General features: G+C 37.2%; 1 protein-coding gene across 6 annotated transcripts in view; it reads right to left on the reverse strand.

Moving 5' to 3' along the window:
- Positions 1-24,531, reverse strand: part of LOC127800227 (rho GTPase-activating protein REN1) — a 76,225-nt gene that overhangs the window by 19,304 nt on the left and 32,390 nt on the right. For 2 of the 6 annotated variants that reach the window (XM_052334719.1, XM_052334718.1), the window contains exons 8-19: positions 22,582-22,729; positions 21,871-21,990; positions 20,869-20,946; positions 20,033-20,088; positions 19,859-19,928; positions 18,461-18,545; positions 7,496-7,739; positions 5,179-5,403; positions 3,740-4,072; positions 3,421-3,470; positions 2,831-2,891; positions 2,649-2,732 (exon numbers count right to left, since the gene is read on the reverse strand). In XM_052334719.1, the coding sequence (XP_052190679.1) occupies positions 2,649-2,732; positions 2,831-2,891; positions 3,421-3,470; positions 3,740-4,072; positions 5,179-5,403; positions 7,496-7,739; positions 18,461-18,545; positions 19,859-19,928; positions 20,033-20,088; positions 20,869-20,946; positions 21,871-21,990; positions 22,582-22,729 (1,554 nt within the window). The remainder of the gene's footprint in view (positions 1-2,648; positions 2,733-2,830; positions 2,892-3,420; positions 3,471-3,739; positions 4,073-5,178; positions 5,404-7,495; positions 7,740-18,460; positions 18,546-19,858; positions 19,929-20,032; positions 20,089-20,868; positions 20,947-21,870; positions 21,991-22,581; positions 22,730-24,531) is intronic. The other 4 variants (XM_052334723.1, XM_052334720.1, XM_052334722.1 and 1 more) reach the window with 4 other exon arrangements.

Here is a 24,531-nt window from a genome sequence, read left to right on the forward strand (position 1 = left end):
TCGGCCAGGCGAGGCAACGGCGGGCGTCGAGCAGCAAGTGCGAGGCAGTGGCAACGGTGAGAGGAAGGCTGTGAGAGGTAGTGCTGAAGGGGAAAGGGGAGAGAGAGGTGTGGTTGTTGGAGGGGGAAGGGGAGAGAGAGAGATATGAGAGGAGAGAATACAACAACATATCCAGCCTTTATCCCACTATGTGGGGTCGGCTACATGAATCCTAGATTTTCATGTATTTCTGTCTTTTGTCATATCTTCATTTAGACCCATACACTTCATATCAAACTTTAATGTCTCTCCTAAAGTTTTCTTGGATTTGCCTCTACCTCTTTTTTTGACTAATTGTTCCATTTCATCAACTCTTGTCAAAGGAGCATCTCTTGGTCTTTTTCTCACATGACCAAACCATCTTAGTCTAGTCTCTCTCATCTTCTCCTCGATTGGCACTACTCTTACCTTATTACGAATAACCTCATTTCTAATTTTATCTTTTCTTATATGGTCGTACATCCATTTTAGCATCCTCATCTCCGCTACGCTCGTCTTTTGCTTATACTGGTATTTGACTGCCCAACATTTTGAACCATACAACAAAACTGGTCTTATAACTGTCCTATAGAATTTTCCTTTCAATTTTAATGAGATTTTACCATCACATAATACCCCTGATACATTTCTCCATTTTAGCCAACCTGTCTTAATTCTATGCATGACATCCTCGTGAATTTCTCCATATTTTTGAATCATTGATCCCAAATATCGAAAATAGTCTTTTCTTTGTATGATTTGGTCTTCCAATTTTATTATAACATCATCCACTCTTACATTCTTACTAAATTTACATTCCATATATTCTGTTTTCCTTCTACTTAATTTAAATCCCTTAGATTTTAAATTGTTTCTCCACAACTCAAACTTAGTGTTCACTCCCTCTTTTGTTTCATCCATCAACACCATGTCATCTGCAAATAGCATACACCATGGCACCTCTATTTGAATGTGTTTAGTGAGTTCATCAATTACTAAAGCAAATAAGAGGAGAGAATATCGAGAATTTATCGCGATAAGTCCTCAATTTATCGCGAGAACATCATTCTGTAAAAGGCTTTTTGTGCAAATAGAATTATCCTTAATTGAATATAGAGTGCATCCTTTCTGGGTCCTGAAGTACCGTCCTTTTCATGAGTATGATGGGACTTCTCAATGCTGTAGCTGTGAGCGAATGGAGCCAAGGGAAACAAGATATGTTACCCTAGATGATGGTCGAAAGCTCTGCCTAGAGTGTCTCGACTTGGCAATAATGGATACTAATGAGTGTCAGCCCCTTTCTCTTAATATGCAAGAATTTTATGGAGAAATTGAAGTGGCTGATAAAAATTTCTTTGAAGATGCAGCTGGATAACAAAATTTCTGTTGGATCTCCTAGCTCAATTTTCTCGAGTTCAGTCCTTTGATTTTCTTGAGGACAAGAAAATTTTTAAGAGAAGGGGAATGTTGTGAATTAAAGAGAATTAGGAGCAGTTATTTGTAGTAGAGTATTATTTACAATTATGAAGTAGTGGAGTAGTGGTAACCACTATGTGAATCTGCTAAATAGCTTTATATATAAAGCTCTACCACAGTGCATAAATTATCAAGAATCAAGAAAATATATTGAAGTTCTCTCGTTTTCTCTCTATGTACTCTTTGTTTCCCTCTGTTCTTCTTTATTTGTTTTCTTCCTAAAGTCTTTCTGTTTTCCTCCACTTTCTCTCTATTATCTCTCTATTTCTTCCCTCTATTCTTCCTTCTCAATTCTATTCTAAAAATCCTCGATTCAAGACTAGGGTCCTGACAGCTACTTGGGGGCTACAAGAAGAAATGGAAGAGAAATACCCACAACTGCCTAGATAACTTGGAAAGTAACACTTGGAAGAGGAAGCAACACCAATTAAAGACATTCATGCAGAAAAATGAGCAAGCACCACTAAACATGGTAGTTTTCTGATGAGGCCAACCAGCAGTCAGACATTGGAGTTACTGAAGGAGATGGAAGGGTTGGAAACTATGGAAATTTATAATATTTCCATAGTTTGGAAATTTGGAAATTTATAAAATTTGGAATTTTTCCAAAACAGCCACGATACCTCCTCCATTACTAAAAGGAAATTAACCATACACCCCCTATACTTTGGACCTTTGACCTAGACACCCCATGTATTTCATTTTTCATCAAAGCAGCCCCTAAACTTTCTCGAAATGACCACACCACCCCCTCCATTACTAACGACATAAATTAACCTAAAGTTAAGTTACAATTATTTCTAATCTCTATTTAATTAAGTTAAATTATCCTAATCTCTATATAATCCCATCTATTACAATTTTTTCTCTCCCTCTCTCTCTTCTTCTTCTTCTTCCTCCTTTTTTCTTTCATCTTTGGTTCTACACCAAGCTTCCTCCTGAAAAAGTCTCAAAAAATGCAATACCAAAAAGGAAGATTGTATAAGCAGATACCAACAATAATTCTCCATAAAGTATGAACACATTTCAGAGCCAAGTATGACCAAAATTTTAAGAGAACAGAAAACGGAGCATTATAAAGACTGCACTGGGGGAAGGGGGGGGGGGGGGGATGGAGGTTCAACAAGAATGTAAAGATCAAAAGTAGCAAATACATCTTGCTCAAGAGCTAGACGATGCTCAAGCAAAGCATTCTTTTTGCTCTCCAGACTTGCTTGTAGAACTGCATTTCCTTTAGCCTACAACGAAAGGAAATGGAAGGGGAAAAAACATTAAGCAATATCCAGTAAATTTAACAGAAGCATAATTTTTACCAATAAGAAAATAAAGCTCCTACCTCTTCCTCAACTTGATTTTGCAAATCAATTTTGGTTGCCTCAAGCCTCTCAATCTCAGCCCTGTCGGTAAAAAAATTGACAGATTGAACAATTCAAAGTTAGTAAAGGTTGAATGCTTTAACATCAAACAAGTTTTTTGTATTGCATTTGCTGAAGTCATTTTAGAGCAAGCTACAACAATCAGATTAAGATGTGTACAATAATTATTGACTCATCACTAAATTCAAGGAAAATAGTTAAGAATAAAAAAGTATGTAGAATATGACTAGTAGTGGCATTTTATGATAATAGATCATTAGATTCAACTCATGAAGTTCATGAAAAGGTTTCTCTCAAGAACAAAATTATAGGAGGCCACTTGATTACAAAATAGTGTATTATAGAAGCACAGCTTCAAATTTCAGCCATATCTGAGGCATACATACCACAATTTGACTAGCCTCTCTAATAATCAATTAAACAAAAATATTGGTGAGACAATTATCCTAATAATAACAACTAGAAAAAATTAGTAGCAAAAACAACTTTTAATAAACACTAACTAGTTTTGCTTGCGACGTTTAAATGGATGGATTGATGAATCACTTACTCATCTTCACAGGAAAATTCAATAGTTTCCATTGAAAGGTTCTTCTTTGCCTGAACATGCATATGAAAGTTGAAATACCAACAAATTAGAAAGTTAAATTGGGAAAAACATAATCTTCTTAGTTAATAATGTGGAGAAATTGATAGGCTCTTCCAGCAAGAATAAATTTTACACCTGGTAAAGTTCACAGAGCTCGATATAACAAATAAAGGAAACCAAAAGTTATGTTAAGAGGTATATTCCCTGTGATAATAGTCACAGAAGGCAGTTACTAAAAGAAAAGAGCAGAAAGCATGGCTTGAATCAAATTTGTACTCACAGGGGCACGCCCCCATACAGCAGCAGTACGCCGTCCACCATGAGCTGCTTCATCTGATATAGCTGTAGACTTCTGAATATGTGAAGATGAACTCTCATCAGTTAAATCATGTATCAAGCCTGGCTCTGCAGGATCATCTCCTAATGCTTTAGCAGACTCATTAGCCTGCATTGCTGAACCATTGTAACTTTGATCTGGTAAAGCCTCACTAATTTGTACATTATCATGTTGGACCGAGGAACTTTGATGAGAGCTTGATGACGACTTCTGATTGACTTTATGTTGATCATTTGATTCATTGGACTCGGAATCCAAGCTAGGTCCATCAGATCTCTGTATTACACATATCTCAGAAAATGAATTCAACATGAACCATATGAATGGCACATTAACCCTAATCACATAAAGGACTATACAGCAAAGCAATCACATAGGATAAAGGAAAAATCTGTCAAAGTCGCTATGAGAATCAAAACAGAGGAGAGCAAAAGAAAGTCAAGAAACCAGTGTCAGAGGCACAACTAGAAGAGGTTCTTCCAAAATATGGACACATTAAATAAAGACTTGTCCACATGAGCAGATGAGAATAGCCCTCTCACCAGTACAGCCCCAGCTTTTGTAAGGCCAAATTATATTAAAGGACAAAAATGCCTCCAAAGTAAGAGCACAATTAGACCTTAAGGGATGGTTTCGTCATTTCACATCTTTTTTAATCTTGGAGAAGCCAGTGGAAATAGGCCTGTCCAATGATTTAACATAGGAGCACCAATATCCAACTGTTTAATTGATGCAGGAGCAATAAAAAAAATTATATTAGCAGGTTTATTTTTGTATTTTTGCATATTTTATTATTTTCGTAGCTTTCTAATCATGTTATTTTTATTTGGGTTCAGACTATGCTGTTATGGTTTTTAGAGTCTTATCTTAAAGCCCATGTTTTCCTCATGGGCCTAGGAGGAGTTGAAGGTGTCTGGCCCAACAGAACTAGGAAACTAAACCCTAATCCTTGTGGGTTAAGTTAGGAGGACTATTTAAACAGTTGTAATGTTTTCCCTAGGGTGGGCAGTTTTACTATCAGAAGAATTATCTTCCTCGTTCCTGGATGCTTAACAGATGCCGAGCCCTGTTTGGCTGAAGAACCAGTCACTTTAGGCTGTGTTTCAAATCTATTTTACCTTTCTTCTATCAGGGTTCTCTCTGCAACTTGGTAAATTTTATTCTAGACTCCTTGGGGGAGGGGGGGGGGGGGGGGAGATGTTTGAACCACCATAAGCAGTACATAAATTTTATGGCAACAGGAACAAAATAGCACGGGGCAAGTGAGGTGGCATAGTTGTTCAATGAACTAGGGCAACAGAAGAATGTTAAGTTGCTCAACTTTACTATCATTTTGATGTGTACACATGTAAATGTGCATGTTAAGAAGCGGAGGAACTAGCCTTATCATTATAAAGTTCTTCATCTCCAGTTTTGCCGGTCTTATTCTGAGCTTCATCTGATGCATGTTCAGAGTCTTCATCTAACTCTGCATCAGAACCCTCTGTTCCATCTTCATCTCCATCATCTTCAATCTCATCATCCTCATCATAGTCATCAGACAACTCCTCACTATCAGTTCCAGTTTCTTCTGAGTCAGAGTATAGTTCAGTTGACATGGCATTTTCCTGCAAACAAATCATGCTTACTAACCAGACTAAAAACTATAAAAAGGCCAAAAAACAAGGAGGAAACTTCAGGATTCCTACAGAGCAAGCTATATTCCTTTTATTAGAATAGAATGAGCAGGAGGCACAAAAGTAGAAACCAATATACTAGAGGTAATAATAATAAGCATACAAAAGAACTGACAGTATTGTTCAAACAAAATTCTACACATCACAACGTGATCCTCAGTAAAAAAAGATAGCATATGAAATTTCTCTCTCTCTCATTAAAAAAGGGCGTCCTTCATGCATGAGGTTCCCAACTTTGCTAGGGTTGGAGCCTTCCAGTCACAAGGAAGCAACTTTAGCATTGCAACCAAACTCGCCTTATTGTGCCTATATCTAATATTTTTGAAATTTTGTTACACAAGTGAGAACCTGGTGTGATTCTGTCCACATTGAAAGTACCAAGGGACAAAGACAAGCAATGGCTAGAGGAAGTACCAAAAACAATAAAGCCAGGTGGAGACAGTAGAGTGACATATCCAAATCCAAGTAATTGGATTAATGCCTGTTGAATTGGGTACTCAAGATCCAATACTTGATGAAGGGTTTAACAAATTTTTGAAGGCTGGAGCCTTCACACTGCAGCCTTCACCCACCACTAAATCTTTCTTTGATTGGTACCCTGGGAATATTAAACTTGCACACAACCGAAAGAATTCTTAACCAATGATTCTTTTTCAAATTATTGACAACAATATCTTTTCCAATCTCAACCTCCTTAAGCCAACAATATACAAAAGCATGGAAGACCACCTTGAACACCTCCATGGGGATCTCACGCTAGGTTTACTTTATATATATACTTTTCTACATATTCAACAATCAGATTAGTAAGTTGACAATTCATGAGAAGCAAAGAAAATTTTTCTTTTTGATTTCTTTTGGTAGCAGTAAAATTTTAACACACAGCAACATCACTCGCAAGATCCCACATCAGATTTTATACTTCTTAAGCTACATGAGCTTTCATGAAAGAAAAAACAAAGAACTTCCATGACTTCCTAAAACATATCAGCCTTAACTAAATAATGCTTGTCAAATGTAGATCATCGGCTTGTTCCTGGTGTGTTGGTATGTGGCATCTAAATAAACAAAGAAACCAAAATGCTTAGGCTGTATCCCCACAAAAAGTGATCCTAGCTTAGGCCCTTTAAGTTAACTATCAAAAGAAAAGTCTAAATCAGTAAAATGCCTTCTTAATTAAATGTACACAATATGCAGATAGAGTGATTTTGCAATATTGAATCCTGAGTTTTACTGCTAAAACACATGAAAGGCAACAAATTGAGCAGGGTTTTGTGCTAGAACCAATCCCCCATTTTCGGTAACCTTGCATGTGTGTTTTGATAATACCATTACTTTATGCGAGGTCCTGTTGAACATGTCTGAATTGAGTTCTTTTTCTTTTTCTTTTTCTTTTTCTTTTTTTTTTTCATTTACAGCAATTTCTGATCTTCAGGTGAAAGAGTGAGTTGATTGTGGTTGGTGACATGATGGGATAGAGAGCTAGCTTGTTAGTCATGCTAGGGGGCGAGGCCTTCTTTCTTTGACATACTTAAGGTCACTATTGGAATCTTCTTTTATAACATGTTGATTAGGAACTTCAAGCTCAAAAAGAAAGAGAATGTTGGCTAGTTGGGAGAAATAACTTCTAAGTGCTTGGGATTTATTAAAGGAGGCTATCAGGCCTTCCAACTTAAATTCAACAGGGCATAGAGTAGCTTCAGAGCACTTTATTATGAGAGAGGCTTTTATGGGTAAATGCCACCAAGAGTGGAATAATTTTTTGCCCTTGGTTAAAAGAAGCAATTGATGAGTATAAATCCTAAGGTTTAAAAAAGTAACTTGTTGCAGATATGGACCAAGAGGTTTTTTGTGAAAAGGAATAATTTGTCAAGCAGTGGTCAGAGTGGTGATTGGACAACCCTTGGATGCTTATAGAAATTCGATAATCATAAAGCCAAAATCACTAGATTATATATAGATGCATGTATATCCTGGCTCTGTGAAAGAGCTTATATATTAAAGAACAGCAGTCAAGGCATACCCCAAATATACTGTCGTACTCCTCTAGCAGAGTTATACAAATGGCTTGAGCATGGTTAGCTGCAGCAGCTGCTTGCAAAAGTTGAACAGAACCATCACCGCCCACATCAAAGTCATTTTCAAGTTCGCAGTCACCAGCCAGAAGGGGACGAAGAAGTAATGGTGCCATGCAAGCTGCTACAGCTGAAGAGCTCATTCGATTCTCATTCTTGTGAGAAGCCACTTTTTGCATCATCATAAGAATTCTAAAAACAAGGAGACAAAGAGTCAGGTTAGCATCCAATGCAACTAGGTAACAAAGCAATTAAATAAAGGCAGATCACACAGAACCATAACATAAGGGGAGAAACAGATGAAATGACACCCAACTCCCTAGATGCCTACATTAGTATATGATGAAGTGATAACTATAATTTTATGAGCATAAGAAAAGTTCTTAACATAAATTTAATTTATCATAGAAAACTCAATAAATTAATTAACAGCAGCAACAATAACTACAAAATCATTCATGGAAGCTGTGAGAAAACAATTATGAGAGAAAAACCCAAGAGATTAGTCTCTTAGTGTATTATTTATAATAGGCACAACAGACCTAATAACCTACGGGCTTAGTCTATGGGCTTAGCCAAATTACACATAGTTATAACAAATAAATAAATAAAACTCATACAATAATATGCAATATATCTAATTATACTAATAATTCTAAAACTCCCCCTCAAGCTGGAGCATAGATATCATATGCACCAAGCTTGTTACAGATATATTCTATTCGATGACCGTTTAGAGACTTGGTGAAGACATCGGCAAGTTGATCACTGGAGTTAACAAATTCTGTAACAATAACATCTTTAATCAGCTTTTCTCTAATAAAGTGACAGTCGATTTCAATATGCTTAGTCCGCTCATGGAACATTGGATTAGAAGCAATGTGTAAGGCAGCCTGATTATCACAAACAAGCTTCATAGGGGACACTTCACAAAACTTGAGTTCCTCCGAGAGTTGTTTAAGCCAGATGAGCTCACAAGTTGCATTATCCATAACTCGATACTCTGCCTCTGCACTGGATCTAGCTACTACATTCTGTTTCTTACTTTTCCAAGAAATCAGATTTCCTCCCACAAGAACACAATATCTAGAGGTTGACTGACGATCAGAAGGAGAGCCAGCCCAATCTACATCTGCATAACAACAAATATCTGTGTGCCCCTTATCCTCATAGAGTAGCCATTTACCCGGTGCTCGTTTGATATATCTCAGAATCCGGATAACAGCATCCCAATGAGAATCACATGGAGAATTGAGAAACTGACTTACCATACTCACAGCAAAAGCAATGTCGGGACGAGTGACTGTGAGATAGTTCAATTTGCCTACCAATCTTCTATACCTTCCAGGATCTAAGTAAGACTCCACCTGTCCCAGCAAGAGTTTGACATTTGGGTCCATTGGGGTGTCAATCGGTTTGTAGTTCACCATACCAGTTTCTTCTAAGATGTCAAGTGCATACTTCCTCTGAGAGATTGAGATCCCATCTCTTGATTGAGCAACTTCAATACCCAAGAAATATCGGAGTTTGCCTAGGTCTTTAGTCTAAAAGTGCTGATGGAGATGTTCTTCAGATTTTGTATACCAACCTGATCGTTCCTTGTGATGACAATGTCATCTACATAAACAACGAGGTAGATACATAAAGAAGAAGAATATCAATAGAAAACTGAATGATTAGCTTCGCTTCGAGTGAGACCAAAAGCTTGAACCACAATGTTGAACCTGCCGAACCACGCTCGTGGAGATTGTTTTAGGCCATAGAGAGACTTCTTGATTTTGCAGACTACATTGGACTCCCCCTGAGCAACAAAACCAAGTGGTTGCTCCATATAAACCTCCTTTTGCAAATCACCGTGAAGAAATGCATTCTTAATGTCCAATTGATAGAGCGGCCAATGACACGTGGCAGCCATAGAGAGAAATAGGCGAACAGAGGCCATTTTAGCAACTGGAGAGAAGGTATCACTGTAATCTAGCCCATAGATCTGTGTAAAGCCTTTGGCAACCAAGCAGGCTTTAAGACGTTCCACCTGTCCATCGGGGCCCACTTTAGGGGTGAACACCCATCGACAACCAACATGAGTCTTTCCTGGTGGCAAAGGCACCAAATCCCAAGTGCCAGTAGAATTCAAAGCACCCATCTCATCTAACATAGCCTGGTGCCAACCAGGATGGGACATGGCTTCACCAGTGGTTTTAGGAATAGAAATAAAAGAAAGGCTCGAAACAAAAGCACTATAAGCAGGTGACAAACGGTCATAACACAAAAAATTATAAAGAGGATGTGCATTGCGAGTAGACCGTGTACCTTTGTTGAGTGCAATAGGAAGGTTGTCGGGCTAAGAATCCATGGCAGGAGTGACCACTGACGAAGAGAGCGAGTCAGGAGAGTCGCAGTCAAGAGGAATGTCGGTGCCAAGAGTAGGATGAGGACGACAATGATAAGTAAGAAGTGGAGGAGTCGGGGAGTGTGGACCGGAAGATGGAAGTGAAGGGTCCACCGAGGAGGAGATAGATGAATCTGATAAGGGCAACGAAAGAGAAGGAATAGGCAATACTTGGTCAAGACGCCGTGAATCAGGCTGAACAACAGAGAAGAAAGACTATTGTTCAAAGAATATGACATCAGCAGACATAAGATAGCGGTTCAACTCAGGAGAGTAACACTTATAGCCTTTCTACAACCGAGAGTAACCGAGGAAAATAAACTTGAGGGATTTGGCAGCAAGTTTATCCTGTCCCGATGAAAATGAATGTACAAAACAGATACATCCAAATACACAAAGGGGAACAGAATAAAGGGGCTGGGAGGGGAACAAAAGAGTGTGATGAATGTTATCCTTTAACACTGAAGATGGCATGCGATTGATCAGATAACACGCAGTAAGAACAGCATCTCCCCAGAATTTGGTGGGAAGATTGGCATGTAAAAGTAGTGTTCGTGCAGTTTCAATGAGATGGCAATTTTTTCGCTCGGCAATACCATTTTGTTAAGGTGTATAAGGACAAGAAGATTGATGCAGAATGCCACGAGTAGTCATAAAAGTAGTAAATTGAGAAGAAAAGTACTCAGGGGCATTATCACTACGTAAAGCACGTATAGAAACTTCAAACTGTGTTTTTATTTCAGCAGTGAATGTCTGAAAGACAGAAAACAACTAAGACCGACTCTTCATGAGAAACAATCAAGTGCAGCGAGAAAAGTCATCAATGAAAGTATCAAAATATGAGAAACCAATAGTAGAATTGACACGACTGGACCCCCATACATCAGAGTGCACAAGAGAAAACGGAGCCTCAGCCTTATTATTGATACAACTAGAAAAAGCACTACGTGCGTGTTTACCACGCTGACATGACTCACAATCAAAAATAGACAACGATGACAAACTAGGAACTAATTTCTTCAATTTGGAGAGGCTGGGATGACCAAGACGAGAGTGGAGAAGATCTGGGAAAGTAGCACTCGTGCTAGCCATCGGCACAGCAAGATGATAGTGACCCTATGACTCACGCCCAACGCCAATCGTCCGCCCCATACGCTGGTCCTGTACACAAACAGAGGTAGAAGTGAAAGTGACAGAGCAGTTAAGGGTTTTAGTAAGATGGCTAACTGAAATCAAATTGAAAGGACTGCCAAGGACATATAAAACCGAATTTAAAGATAAAGATGAAGTGGGTGTGGTTTGGCCTATCCCTTTAACTGTAGTTTTGGTGTCATCAGCTAGAGTAACTATAGGCAAGGTATCAGAATAAGTGAAGAGAAAAAAAGTTCATTACCACACATATGATCAGTGGCGCCAGAATCTATAATCCAAGGACCAAGAGATGGGCTTTTAGCAACGCAAGCAACGAGATTAACAGGATGAGACTGCTGGGTGGCCTGAAACTTCAAAAAGACGTCATACTCAGCTACAGACATAGGTATCAACTGTGAACCCGGTGCAGATTGGACAGAACTAGGATCACTCTAGAATGCATGAGCTACACTGGTAGATGATGTAGGCAGAGCAGCGGGCCGACCATGTTTCTTCCAACACCTATCCTCGAGATGACCTAATTTCTTACAAAAGGTACACTGTGGACGTGTTCGATTATTATTACGGCCTCTATTTCCTCCTGAGTGAGAAACTTGAGACACAAGGGCTAAAGATTCAGCTGGAGGAACAACATGAGAAGAAAAGGACATACCATGTGCACCAGTCATGTTCAACAACCTTTTAAAAGAGTCCTTCATAGTAAGATTAGTGGAGCTAGTCAAGATTTGATGCCTGATGGCGTCAAATTCTGATTTTAGACCGGAAAGAGCAATAACCATAAAAAACTTCTCTCTTTGAGCAACCTGTTCAGTCTTGGTCGTAGTAATGGGGAGAAGAGCATCAAATTTTTGCATGAGAGCCCAAACCTGTCCCAAATAAGATTCCATGGACGACTCTTGCGTCAGATTCTTGATATTAGAGATCATAGTGTACAAACGTTGGATATCATTCGTATAACATTCTTAAGCTTCCTTCCACACGTCAACACAAGTTTCAAATGGCCGAAAGAGCTGCATGATGGATGGATCAATGGACTGCCATAGGAGACTGCATAACTGGGCATCAACTTGTTCCCATCTAGCCCGATTGGCTTCCGGCACACTTTCAGCCTTTGTGGCAAGTTGATCGGCTTAGCCGTGCCCTTTGAACCACATTTTGACAGAGGTTGTCCATGAGAGATAATTGGCAGACCCTATCAACTTGATAGTGGTAATATTGGTTGTTCCAATATTAGAGACAGTAAAGGACTGAGAGGCAGCAGGGACAACAGTTGCGGTTGCGGGAGTAGCATCAACAGAAATTGCATCATTGAGGTTAGACATAACAAGGATTTGACACCGGGAATAGGCCTAGGGCAGGGAGGCGAGCTGATATGGAGAAGCCAGGAGAAAACGGCTGGCAGACGCGCCTTCACGTACTGGCGCGTGGGGGCGGACGACTGCACGTGGCGACGGCACATGGGAGCTCCGATGGCTGCGATTTTCCAGCGGCAACTCGGCTTGAAGGTGGCGAACCCTAGAGTGGGGTCGATTCCAGCAAAAGATGGTTGGACAGTGATGTTCGGCGTGAACAATGATGAATAGAAAGAAAACTAGGTTTTTTTTTTTTTTTTTTTCGGCATGAACAGTGACGATGAAGAAAAAAAACTAGGTTTTTAGGCCGCTAGAAAAAGATATACAGTGGTGGCTAGGGTTTTTCTCACTGGTGGCTCTGATACCATGTGAGAAAACAATTACAAGAAAAAAACCCAAGAGATTAGTCTCTTAGTATGTTATTTATAATAGGCACAAGGGGCCTAATAACCTACGGGCTTAGTCTATGAGCTTAGCCTAATTACACATAGTTATAACAAATAAATAAATAAAACTCATACAACAATATGCAATATATCTAATTATACTAATAATTCTAATAGAAGCATGAAAGCATAATTAAGCAATGGAAAACTACAAAATAATACCACTAAGTAGAATATACATAAAACACACCTCCTGAAAAGAGAGAACATATTTCAATCAAGAAACACGGAAATGAGATAAAAACCAAACAACTGACAAAACAATATTTTGGATGAAACATAAGGCATATCCATCATAACCTAAGGGAAAAGAAATGGATATGCGTAAAACTTTGTTACTCTCTTGGAATAATGTATTTCTGAAATGAATATTGACCACTTCTAGAGCTGCTTGACATTCCTTCTTATCAGGAGAAGACACTAGCAAGAGCTAAAACAAGATTCTGTCCAGCAAATTTATGTAAAAAATGTAGGCAAACTGTCAACCACAGTTGGAAAGGAATTTTTCTTGAAATCTAAACATCTTACACAGGAAAACTATCCCCTGATCATTTCCTTCTCTAGTTCAAATCTTAGGTTTCAAATTGAGCTAGAACTAATAAAATATTTTCATTTAAGAAAAAATGAAACATAAGGTCACCTAGTAATTTCTGTTGTTCCAGTATATGTCAATTGTGAAGCGAGAGCTTCAAGGTAGTAATATAGAAAGATTGAGAGAAAACACCAGAGGAAGAGAGAGGAGTGTTCCTGAAAAATATTGCCATTCTCAATAATAGAAATAAGAATTAGCTGAGTATTTATATTCAGCTAATCCTTCTTAACAAACAACTTGCAAGTTGAGCAACTTGATTACAACAAATAAACCGAAAGCAACAGCATTTAAATAGTCTAACAACATCCTAACCATAGCAAACAAGTGGTAGCAACTGTAAAACAAACAAAAATTCTCTCTTCTATATTCCCCCGCAAAGCAGACTCTGTAGAGAAAGAAGTCTTGTGCTGTAACTTGTCTGGAGTAGCAGCAAAACCAAAAGATATAGGAGATAGCTTAAGAACAAGCTTATGACATAGGAAAAGAAATCTGTCTCTAGGTAAACCCTTAGTGAAGATATCAGCAACTTGATAAAGTGTAGGAACATATCTGATTTCGACTTCACCATTCTCAACTTTCTCACAAACAAAATGAACATCAATTTCAATATGTTTAGTACGAGAATGAAAAATATGATTCTCAGCTATACTCTTTGCTGCCAGATTATCATTCCATATAATAGGAACTTTGGAACATGGATAGCCTAGTTCAGAAAACAAAGACTTTAGCTACAAAATTTCAGTGACACCCTGTGCAATAGCTCTATACTCAGCTTCTCCAACAGATCTAGCAACCATGGACTGCTTTCTCGAACTCCAAATTAACAAGTTTTTACCAAGAAAAACACATAAGCCACTTGTAGACTTGTAACCTTACAACCAACATGATCTGCATCCGTATAGATTGTAAGAGACGGATCATTAGGAGGAGGAGTGAACAATAAACCCAATCCAACTGTGCCCTTTAGATACAGAAGTAACCTCTTGCAAGCCAACCAGTGTTGTTGTTTTGATGAGGATAAAAACTGACTTAGTTTGTTTATCATAAAGGCAATATCAAGTATTGTATGTGTGAGATATTGAAGAGAACCAGTAATAGTTCTATAGAGAGAAGGATCAGAAAATAATTCCCCATCATTTGTCAAGGAAACCCCCAAATTGATTGGTGTAGAACAAGGCTTAAACGACTTGCATAGCAGCATTTTTCAACAAATCTATTTTATATTTGGATTGAGTAAGATAGAAACTAGTGCTATCTCTATGAGCTTCAAGACCCAAAAAATAATTCACTAATCCTCGAGTTTTGAGAGCAAAATGAGTATCCAGATCTCGAATAAATGATTGAAAAACTTTAGGATCGGAACCAGTGACAAAGACTATCATCCACATAAACAAGGATGAACAAAACATAATGAGCAGACTTCTTAATAAAGAAAGAAGCATCAGAAACTACTCGCACAAATCCCCAACCTTGTAATGCAGTTCTAAGTTTTGTATACCATACCCCGAGGAACTTGCTTAAGATCGCACAAAAATTTCTTCAATCGACAAACATGAAAAGGAAAGTGAGGACTAACAAAGCCTTCAGGTTGAGACATGAACACTATTTCAATTAAATCACAATTATAGAAGGCATTATTCACATCAACTTGTTGAATATCCCAACCAAATGTGACAGCAAAAAAAAACAGAACTTGAATAGTAGATGCCTTAACAACTGGGCTAAAAGTTTCAGCATAACCAATACCAGGAGTTTAAAGAAATCCCTTAGCTACTAATCGAGCTTTGTACTTGAGAATTGACCCATCAGAATTATGTTTAATACAAAATACCCATTTACAGCCAATAAGATTCATATCAAAAGAAAAGAGAACAAGATCCCATGTATCATTATTCTGTAAGGCAGAAAATTCTTCTTGCATTGCTTTAACCCATCGAGGATCCAAAAGAGCATGATGAACTGAAGTAGGCTCTAGAGTGCTCACTAAAGCATGAGGAGAAGAGGACAAAAGATGTTTGGATTTACATCGTGTAATCATAGGATGAATAGAAGGAGCAGGATTAGAAGTAGATTTAGGTAAAGGATTAGATATAGGATGTTGAGAAGAAGTTGACAACAAAGAAGGGTCAGAAGAAGGTACAATAAATGAAGAAGATAAGGAAGGAATAGAGGATTTTACCACCCGAGGGGAAGAAGAAGAAAAGGAATGAAGAAATAGAGTAGAAAGATTGTTAGAAGCAAGAAGAGATTGAGAGGAGCAAGAAGAAGAAGAAAACAAAGTAGGAAAAGGAAAATCATCAGGATTGAAGTGAACATCCCGAGAAACATAAACCCGACCAGATGGATGTAAGCACTTATAACCATCTTGAACATGACTATATCCAAGAAACACACATTTGGTTGAGTGAAAATCAAACTTGTGCTTGTTATAGGGTCGAAGGTAAGGAAAACAAGCACATCCAAAGGGTTAAAGAAACAAATAATTGGGTTGTTTGTGATAGAGCAATTCAAATGGAGAGGCAGAGTTAAGAGGAGAGGCTGGTAACATATTTATAGTGTAGACAACAATTTGAAAGGCTTCTACCCAAAATTTTAAAAGCATATGAGCATGGGCTAATAAAGTAAGACCCATCTCAGCAATGTGCCTATGCTTTCTTTCAGTAACTCCATTATGTTGGTGAGTATGTAGGCATGTTAGAAGAGGTTGAATACCATGATCACGAAAATGTGGTAAAAAGGCCTGAAATTCTCCACCATTATCAAATTGCAAATCCTTAAGCTTGGATTGATATTGTAATTCAGCAAACTTGTGGAAGGTTACAAAGGTGGACAAGACATCATATTTACGTTTCAATGGATATAGCTATGTGTATCTAGCATAAGCATCAACAAAAATGATATAATAACAATAACCTTTTGTAGAGACAATAGGAGATGGACCCCATAGATCAGAATAAACTAATTCCAATGGTTTCTTTGTTGTGATTTTAAAAGTAGAGAAAGGAAGTTGATGTAATTTCGAACCTTACATGAATCACAAAAAGAAAGAAAAGAACTAGAGCAAGGAATATAAATTTTATTCAATACTGACTGTAATACAAGAAAAGAAGGATGTCCTAATCGTGCATGCCACTGCTGACACAATTTTATTTTGAGCTAAGTTTTCATTTGAGGGCAGTGCATGACAAGATAAGGACTGCCTTTTACACTGATTTGACAATGGAGTCAAAGAAGAAACATTTGTAGAAAAGACTTCAGGCTTGATGGAAGAAAATAACACAGGTGCAGCATGATCAAACCATGAAGGATCACCATTATGAGAAGAAGAAGAAGGTTGATTTTCTGAAGCTTGAGGAAAGTTACCATAGTGAGCCCCTTGAGCATACCCTATTTCACTCAGAAACACTTCATTAGAGTCACTAGGTGCAGTAATATATGCTCTTGGATCAGATTGAGATAGACTACCAGTTCTTCTAAAATTCTGATTAGAAAACCGTTGAAAATTTCTGTCAAACCTATGGTAACACTTGTTAATAAAGTGTGTAGGTTTTCCACACAAATGACAATAAATCCTCCTAGAGTTAGATCTGCAACGTCCTCTACCTCCTCTATTCATAGGACCACCTCCTCTGTTAATAAAATTGCCTCGATTATGAATAGGTCCTCTTCCATTCTTTGACCAGTAGGATGCAACATTTCCATTCATCGGTGATGCAGTATCAAAATTTAAGACAGAAGACAATGAAGTGTTTTTAACATCCAGCCTTTGTTCATGCATTAACATAAGGTATTGAACCTTTTCTAGGTTGATGTCATCCATTTGATATGTGATAAGGCTTGCAACAGTTTCATAATCACTGTCTAGACCATTTAGAATGGCTAGCAGTAAATCTTTATCACTAAGGGGTTCACCAATAGCTGCTAGAGCATGTCCTATGGTTTTAATCTTCAAGATATATTCATTAACCAAGAGAGAATCCTTCTTCACAGATCTCAACTGCTGTTTTAATTGAAATGACTTAGTAAGAGTTTGCTGAGAGTATAAATTCTCAAGAACAGGCCATACCTTAGCAGATGATTCACAATGAATCACCTGTGCAAGAACTTCCTCGTTGATTGTAGAAAATAGCCAGTCAAGAAGAAGCTGATCTGACCTAATCCAAGTAAGGTATTCAGGATTTATTACCTGTGCATTTTGAATCAGTAGAAACCGGATCTGAAACATATTTCACCAGCGGTGTGGATTTGTTGATGAATGAAATCAGATCAAAGGCCCAGATAGTTGCTAGGATATGTGCCTTCCAGAAAAGATAATTGTTGCTATCCAGTTTGATAGGGATGAAGTTGAAGGCTTTTGCAACCGTAGAAAAGTCTGACTGCAATGCTGACAATAGAGAATAGGATCGATGTAGAGATGAAGAATTGCATTGGTCTTGATTTTCTGCCATTGACGTCAGTCTAAGGCTCTGATACTATGAAGTGGGAGCTTCAAGGTAATAATCAAGAAAGAAAATAGAAGAAAGATTGAGAGAAAACACGGGAGGAAGAGAGAGGAGTGTTCCTGAAAAATAATACCTTTCTCAATAATAGAAATAAGAATTAGCTGAGTATTTATATTCAGCTAATCCTTGTTAACAAACAACTTGCAAGTTGCAGCAAGTTGAGCAACTTGATTACAACAAACTAACTGAAAGCAACAGCACTTAAATAGTCTAACAACATCCTAACCGTAGCAGACAAGTGGTAGCAACTGTAAAACAAACAAAAATTATCTCTCTTCTACAAATTGTATGGAAAAAGAAAGTTCATTTTCAGGCATAATGCATCAAGTGGAAGTTCAAGCTTGATACAGGACTTGAAAAAATGAATTTTCAAAAAGAACATAAGCCTGTTGACTGAAATGCAAAAAACATATAAACACAACCATTTTGGTATACTGAGGAAAAAGAAGACAGTTAAATAAAAATTACAGAATAAACTACCTTTGTAATAAGCGGCGATTTGGCTCTGGAAATGTTTCACATATAGCTTCACGCATAGCTGCAACTCTCCTGCTACGGTCAGTTCCTAACCATATATTTAACAGTTCAATTATGAAATTGAAAACCCTCAATTTAAAAGAATGCTAACATAACTGAACCCTGATCCAAATGCAGTATCAGAAACAATATGTACCAAATTCACCTAGATCAGGCCATGAGATCCTGGAACAATCAGAAGTACAGGAAGAACTTTATGTGATATCATTTAACAATTAAAAAACCAAACCAAGAATCACGATTTTTTTATTACATAAGCATTGCATAAGAACATATGGAAAATACAAACTTCAGAGATAGGAGGCCAGAAAAGTCACCCACATGCCTAAAGACAAATCACCAACAAAATCTACTATTATAAAATAAGAAGAAAAATCCAGACAGCATTGTTAAAGCATATGAAGAAGCTTAAAATCATATGTTTGATTCAATCCCACCATGGGAATTCCACTTCCTATGCCTATGACATTTATCCCAAACACTGAACATCATATGTAGGGATACGGACCTCCCAGCATGTTGATCCCTCCCAATCAATTTGTTAACAAATCTTGCTGTTGTCTACAAACATAAACATCCACAATAATCACAGCTAGTTTGCAGTTCACTCCACTGCCTTATAAATGCAAGGTCATTCAGAAGAAGTTATCCTTACACCTCAGATATCATTTGGTTAACACCATTTTGAGGAGTACTTGAGTCAATGCAAATAGTACACTATATACCATTGGAGTTAAAAGCTGTACTTGATTGTTGACAATTAGACTTCAAAAAAGAAAAAAAAAAAAAAAAGAGATTAAACATTTGTAAAGAAAATTTACCTATTTATAACGAAAAAGAATAAAAATAAGTAATTCCCAATTATCTTCTATTTTATCTCTCTCCTCTACATTTTGTCAAACTTTCTAATATATTTTAAGAGTTTTTTCTATTCTCAAATGCATTCTTATAGGTGTTCTCATTGTGTGAGACTCCCTGCTTTTCAAGGGTTGTACAAGGGTCATATTTGTTTAAAATGTATTCTTATAATAAAAAAATAAAAATAAATGATCTCATATCATGGAAATAATTCAATGTTTCAGAATATTCATAATGTTTCATGGTATGATAAAATGTTTCCTTGGAAACATTGGAATTCGATTAAACAATAAAATTGTGCCATTTTCTTAGAAAACAGAACCATTTTGGCCATTTCAACAGAAATGAAAAGGAAATGTTGTTCCATGCCCCATTATTTATCTGGTTCTAAAACCAAAAAACAATTTTGAAATCATAACCGAACAAGCCTTATATTTTCCACAAACATCTGAGATAATAAAAGAAGCACAAAAGAAAACTTACGGCATGCTTCCAGTAGTGCATTGCAGCAAGATGCAGGTACTGGAGATGATGGTAACTCCCGAATAACATACTGGAACATTGACATAAAAGAAGAGTAACCATCGCAAAATGGCTCCCAGAAACAAAGCTACCAGTAAGAAATTTGTATTACAGTCTGCTCATTAAAGGAGTTACCTTGACACAATCAGCAATTACATGTGCATCCTCCTCCACAGAAAAGTCAGTTTTCCCTGAATAACAAAACAGCATAAAAGCAATTACAGCATGATAAATTGAAACTAATATATACATAGATATAATATAACAAATTTGGGCTCCTTGTTAACATTAATCTTTCAAATAAATCAGCCCTTGCTTGAAAGTAATTTAATGTACAATTCTCCAACAAAATTGTTTGCATTAACCCCCAAGTCATATAACAAGCACATATATCTTATCCATCAAAACAATAAGGAGATTACAAGTATGGTGTGTATTTGTTTTTCATAATAGCAAATTTAAAGAAACATTATAAATTCGTCATGAAAAGCTTAAAGTCAACCGATCAAAAATCCATTCTCACTCGGAAAAAAAAAAATCATATCCTCAAAACCCACATTCTTAACATTGGTAATTCTTTATTGACTTGAGATAACATCCTTGCAACGTGCTAAAAGCAGAAAGGGAGAAGAAAATATATGTTAGAATTCATTTCTTTAATAGTTTTGTGTTACTGAAAATTAAAGAAAAAAATAGGGAGTACAAAACATATTTCACAGGCCACTTTGAAATCCCTTCCATAAAAACGCACATCCTGAAAAAAGGTTGAAATAGTTATAGTTCAAATTTTAACCAGTTTCATGCTGAATAACTTTCATAAAAATTGGATGGAAGAGGCAGCAATTTGTTTTTAGGTAGTACCTCATATATCAAAACCAACAAGAAATAGAAAATGCTGATAATAGTTGTAACAATGAAAATAGGCATGTAATCGTAAACACCACTGATTCACTGAATACAAGCAAACCAACCCTGCTCATATTCTCGAATCCGGTGTTCAACATCATCAACATCTGCTGCTTGCCGCAATATCCCCTCTACTTTGACTCCTGGAACATTACTATCAAATGATCAAAGACAAACCAGGATACATGTAAATATACATACAAAATACTGGCAGAGAACCTATCAGTACTCCTACTGAATAAAGTGATAGCCTTTGGAAAAGGTTTTATCCTAATAAACTTTCAAGCCTAAGCTAAGAAATGATAGAAAACAAGAGCCAGAACAAATTCAAAGGCCCTTAAGATTTCTAGATCCAAATTAAAAAAAAAATAGAAGCAAAAAAATTATGCACTGGTTAATGTATCACATTGGGCATGTGAGTAAAGCAATGATAATGTGATATTTTCTCCCCTTTCGTAAGCTAGGATCTGTCCTTTGCCACTTGCCCGTAAGAACTTCCTATCCCAATTCTCAAATCCTTTAGGTGTTCCACAAACAAATTTTCCAATTTCATCATTGCAAATCATACAGGATTAACATCCCAGAGATTAACCATAGGAAAATTTGTTAAAAAGGAAATTAAATAAAAATAATAGTATAATTGCTTATATAATCATGATCCCCTTAACATAGATATCTTCTCTTCTACTGTAAATGGAACCCTTTGACTTACTTGGCAATATTCCCTATATGATAAAGCTTGTGCGCATTTGAGGCAGCCTACAAGCTAGCAATAGCAAAATTAAATGGCAATGCATCCATAAGTGTTGAAACATAAAGAAATTTCCCTTGTCTTCTTGCATCTTAAATCCATCAGATAGAAAAATAAGGTCTGATTTCTTTATAAGTTCAGTCCCTACCATAAAAATTACATTTAGATCTAAAAATTGCATCTACCCCTAAATTCTTCCCCATTTCTTAATAAAGACTACATTACGAATTTGCATTTTGATGTACTGGAAGCCTAATAGATCACAGAAATTACATGGCATAGAACCTCCGAAAAACAGAAAAAAGTGATATCTCACCATGCTCTTCTACAAACCTAAGGGCTTTCTCCAAGAAAGATGGTGTTCCATCTATATCTTCCAAAGCAAGTAAGATTGGCCGACCAATGACAAAGGATTTAACCGGCTGTTTCTCCTTAGCTGCGGAGTTAAAAGAGATGGAGAAAGAAAGAAAATTAGTTTATGCAAAGGATGCAACTTGTTGAGGCTCAAAAAATGGCCACATCAACATTAATAAAACAAAACATTGACGTTATATCTCAACTCCATAAAATGAAGACATGTAACGGGCAGAGCATATCAAGAAAATCACAACTGTCTTAGCACAAGAAAAATGAGAACTGCTACAAAACATGCATATTAAAGTTTTGACATAGGAAGGTTTCAACAGAAAAGGCCATCTTGAAGTGGCAGTTCAAAAAATTCAAAAATTTTCAACAATAGAAAGGAAAATAGGAAAGGGGAACTGCTGGTCTTCTCGAAATTAATTGATAAAATAAACACAAGATCCTTTCCCAACCAAGAAACTGCCAACATCAGTCAATGAATGTACTCTGATTACGACCAGAATAAGGCTCTAAAAACCAATTGAAGCTAAATCATATCAAGTAATGGAATTTCTCATCTGTTCATTGAATTAACCCAGTACAAAATACTGTACTACAGAGACTAGAAAATAAAAACTAATCAAGCAAAAAAGTGTTATAGAGGATCAAAACATAGGGAGTATACACTGTTGTTCTGCAGTACCATCAGATTCAGCCTGTTCATTCTTATTAAGTATGCCATTTTGCCCCATCACAAGAGTGGCACTTGGTGCTTGGGCCAATGCTTCCTCTAGAGCAGCCTTCCACTCATATAAATCCTCCAAAGTCTCAGCCTGAATGACCAAAAGCTAGTAATCAGCACACAACAGTGGATGTGAATCTATACAATAAGATAATGAGTCTTCTCATATGGCATGATAATAAAAATATTGATAGTCAGATATCATCATTCCCCCACAGACAATCTAACTGTTTTTACATTACCACAAAGGTTTTAATTTTACCAAGTTCTCTCCACTATAATTTAATGTTTATCCTACCCATTGAGCTCCCATATGGGCCTAGATACATTTACTGGCCCGTAAATGGGCCTAGATTCATTTACCGGGCAACCCATAAATCCAGCTGCCCTGACTGAACACATGGTGATAGATCGTTCCAAGGGAGATCACAGCAAATTTATGTTGTTCTGAACAAACTATGCCAACTAAAATAAAGTGCCAACTGTTACAATCCAATTCCACGTCGGCTGTCTACTAGTCTTAGGTACGTTAATTGGTCCCATAAACCCAAAAGTTACCTTCAGTTAGCACTTTTAGGTGAGCACCGGTGGTGTTACAAGTGGTATCATAGCAAACCCAAGACTAATATTGAGTGGTGCAGGCTAGGAAAGTGTTTGAAATTGACTTAGGTTAGATTGAGATATGGGATTTCAAGCTTGGTGAGAACACCAAGAATTAAAGAAGGAGAGTTTGTCATGATCCAACCCCACATCAGTAGTTAATTGAGAAGATCTTGGGGATATGATTTGATCCAACCCGAAGGTTGCCTTCAGCTAGCACTTTTGGGTGAGGACCTATGGTGGTACACCAACATTTCTCCAACTTGTCACAGCTTAGCCTCTCTACATTTTTCAATTGCTTAGAACCAAGCATGCCTTTTGTGAGAGAAAAATCCAACTTGCCCAGCATCAGAAGTCCTATGGAGAAGTATTAAGGTGTATACATACCAAGTAAACCAGTTTGTAATTCGGTTGTCCTCTCAAGTATATTACTTCTATTGTGCTTGCAGTGGTGATATTCATACACCCAAAATTGATGCTTACACACCAAATGTAAGCAAAAATACACTAAGGGTATGTGAAAGGTTGTCTACAATATGATTTTTTATGGGTATTTGTGTCTTTTTGTTTACATTTGGTGTGTAAGCAATAATTTTGGGTGTATGAATACCAGCACCCTTGTGCTTATGACATCAAAGTCACCCATGCACAACCATGAGGATGATTCTTTCTTTATTCATCTTACATAAACAAATCATTTTAGACAGTGTTGTTTTTTCCTCAACATTTATTTCATTAATCAAAAACAAGAAGAATCACAAGCCAAAATCCCACTAGGTCAAGTGAACTACATGAATTCTCCCTTCCAACCATCTCTACCCATGAGCATATTTTAGTGATCCAGTTAAGCCAAATTTGGGCTTACTATCTCATGCTTAAGGATGATACATTGCATTGGTTTGTTTTATTTTTTTAAATTCAACTTTTTGAGAAATTCATATAAAACAAATTGAATGCCTTCAATTATTTTTTAATTTTTAAGATAATTTAATTAAATGAAGGTGAGCCTTGGCAGCAATAGTAAGGTTACTCCTTTTAAATGGAAGATCACGGGTTTAAGTTGCAGAAATAGTTTATTTGTAAAGTAAAGGTGTCACAACCTAGGCACCACCTTCAAAAGGTTGATGCCTAGCCCGGACTTAAATAGCCCAGCACCCCCTCCTGGCCAGTCGATGTGAGATTCGCCAAGGTCACTTACCAACTGCAATGCACCGGGTCAGCCACCCCCCTTCGGACACGTGCCTCCCCGCACGTGCTGGCCCCACCATCCAGTAACAGGAGGTCAGCTCTGAT

Source organism: Diospyros lotus, chromosome 4, assembly GCF_014633365.1.
Source record: "Diospyros lotus cultivar Yz01 chromosome 4, ASM1463336v1, whole genome shotgun sequence".
Taxonomy (NCBI): Eukaryota; Viridiplantae; Streptophyta; class Magnoliopsida; order Ericales; family Ebenaceae; genus Diospyros; species Diospyros lotus.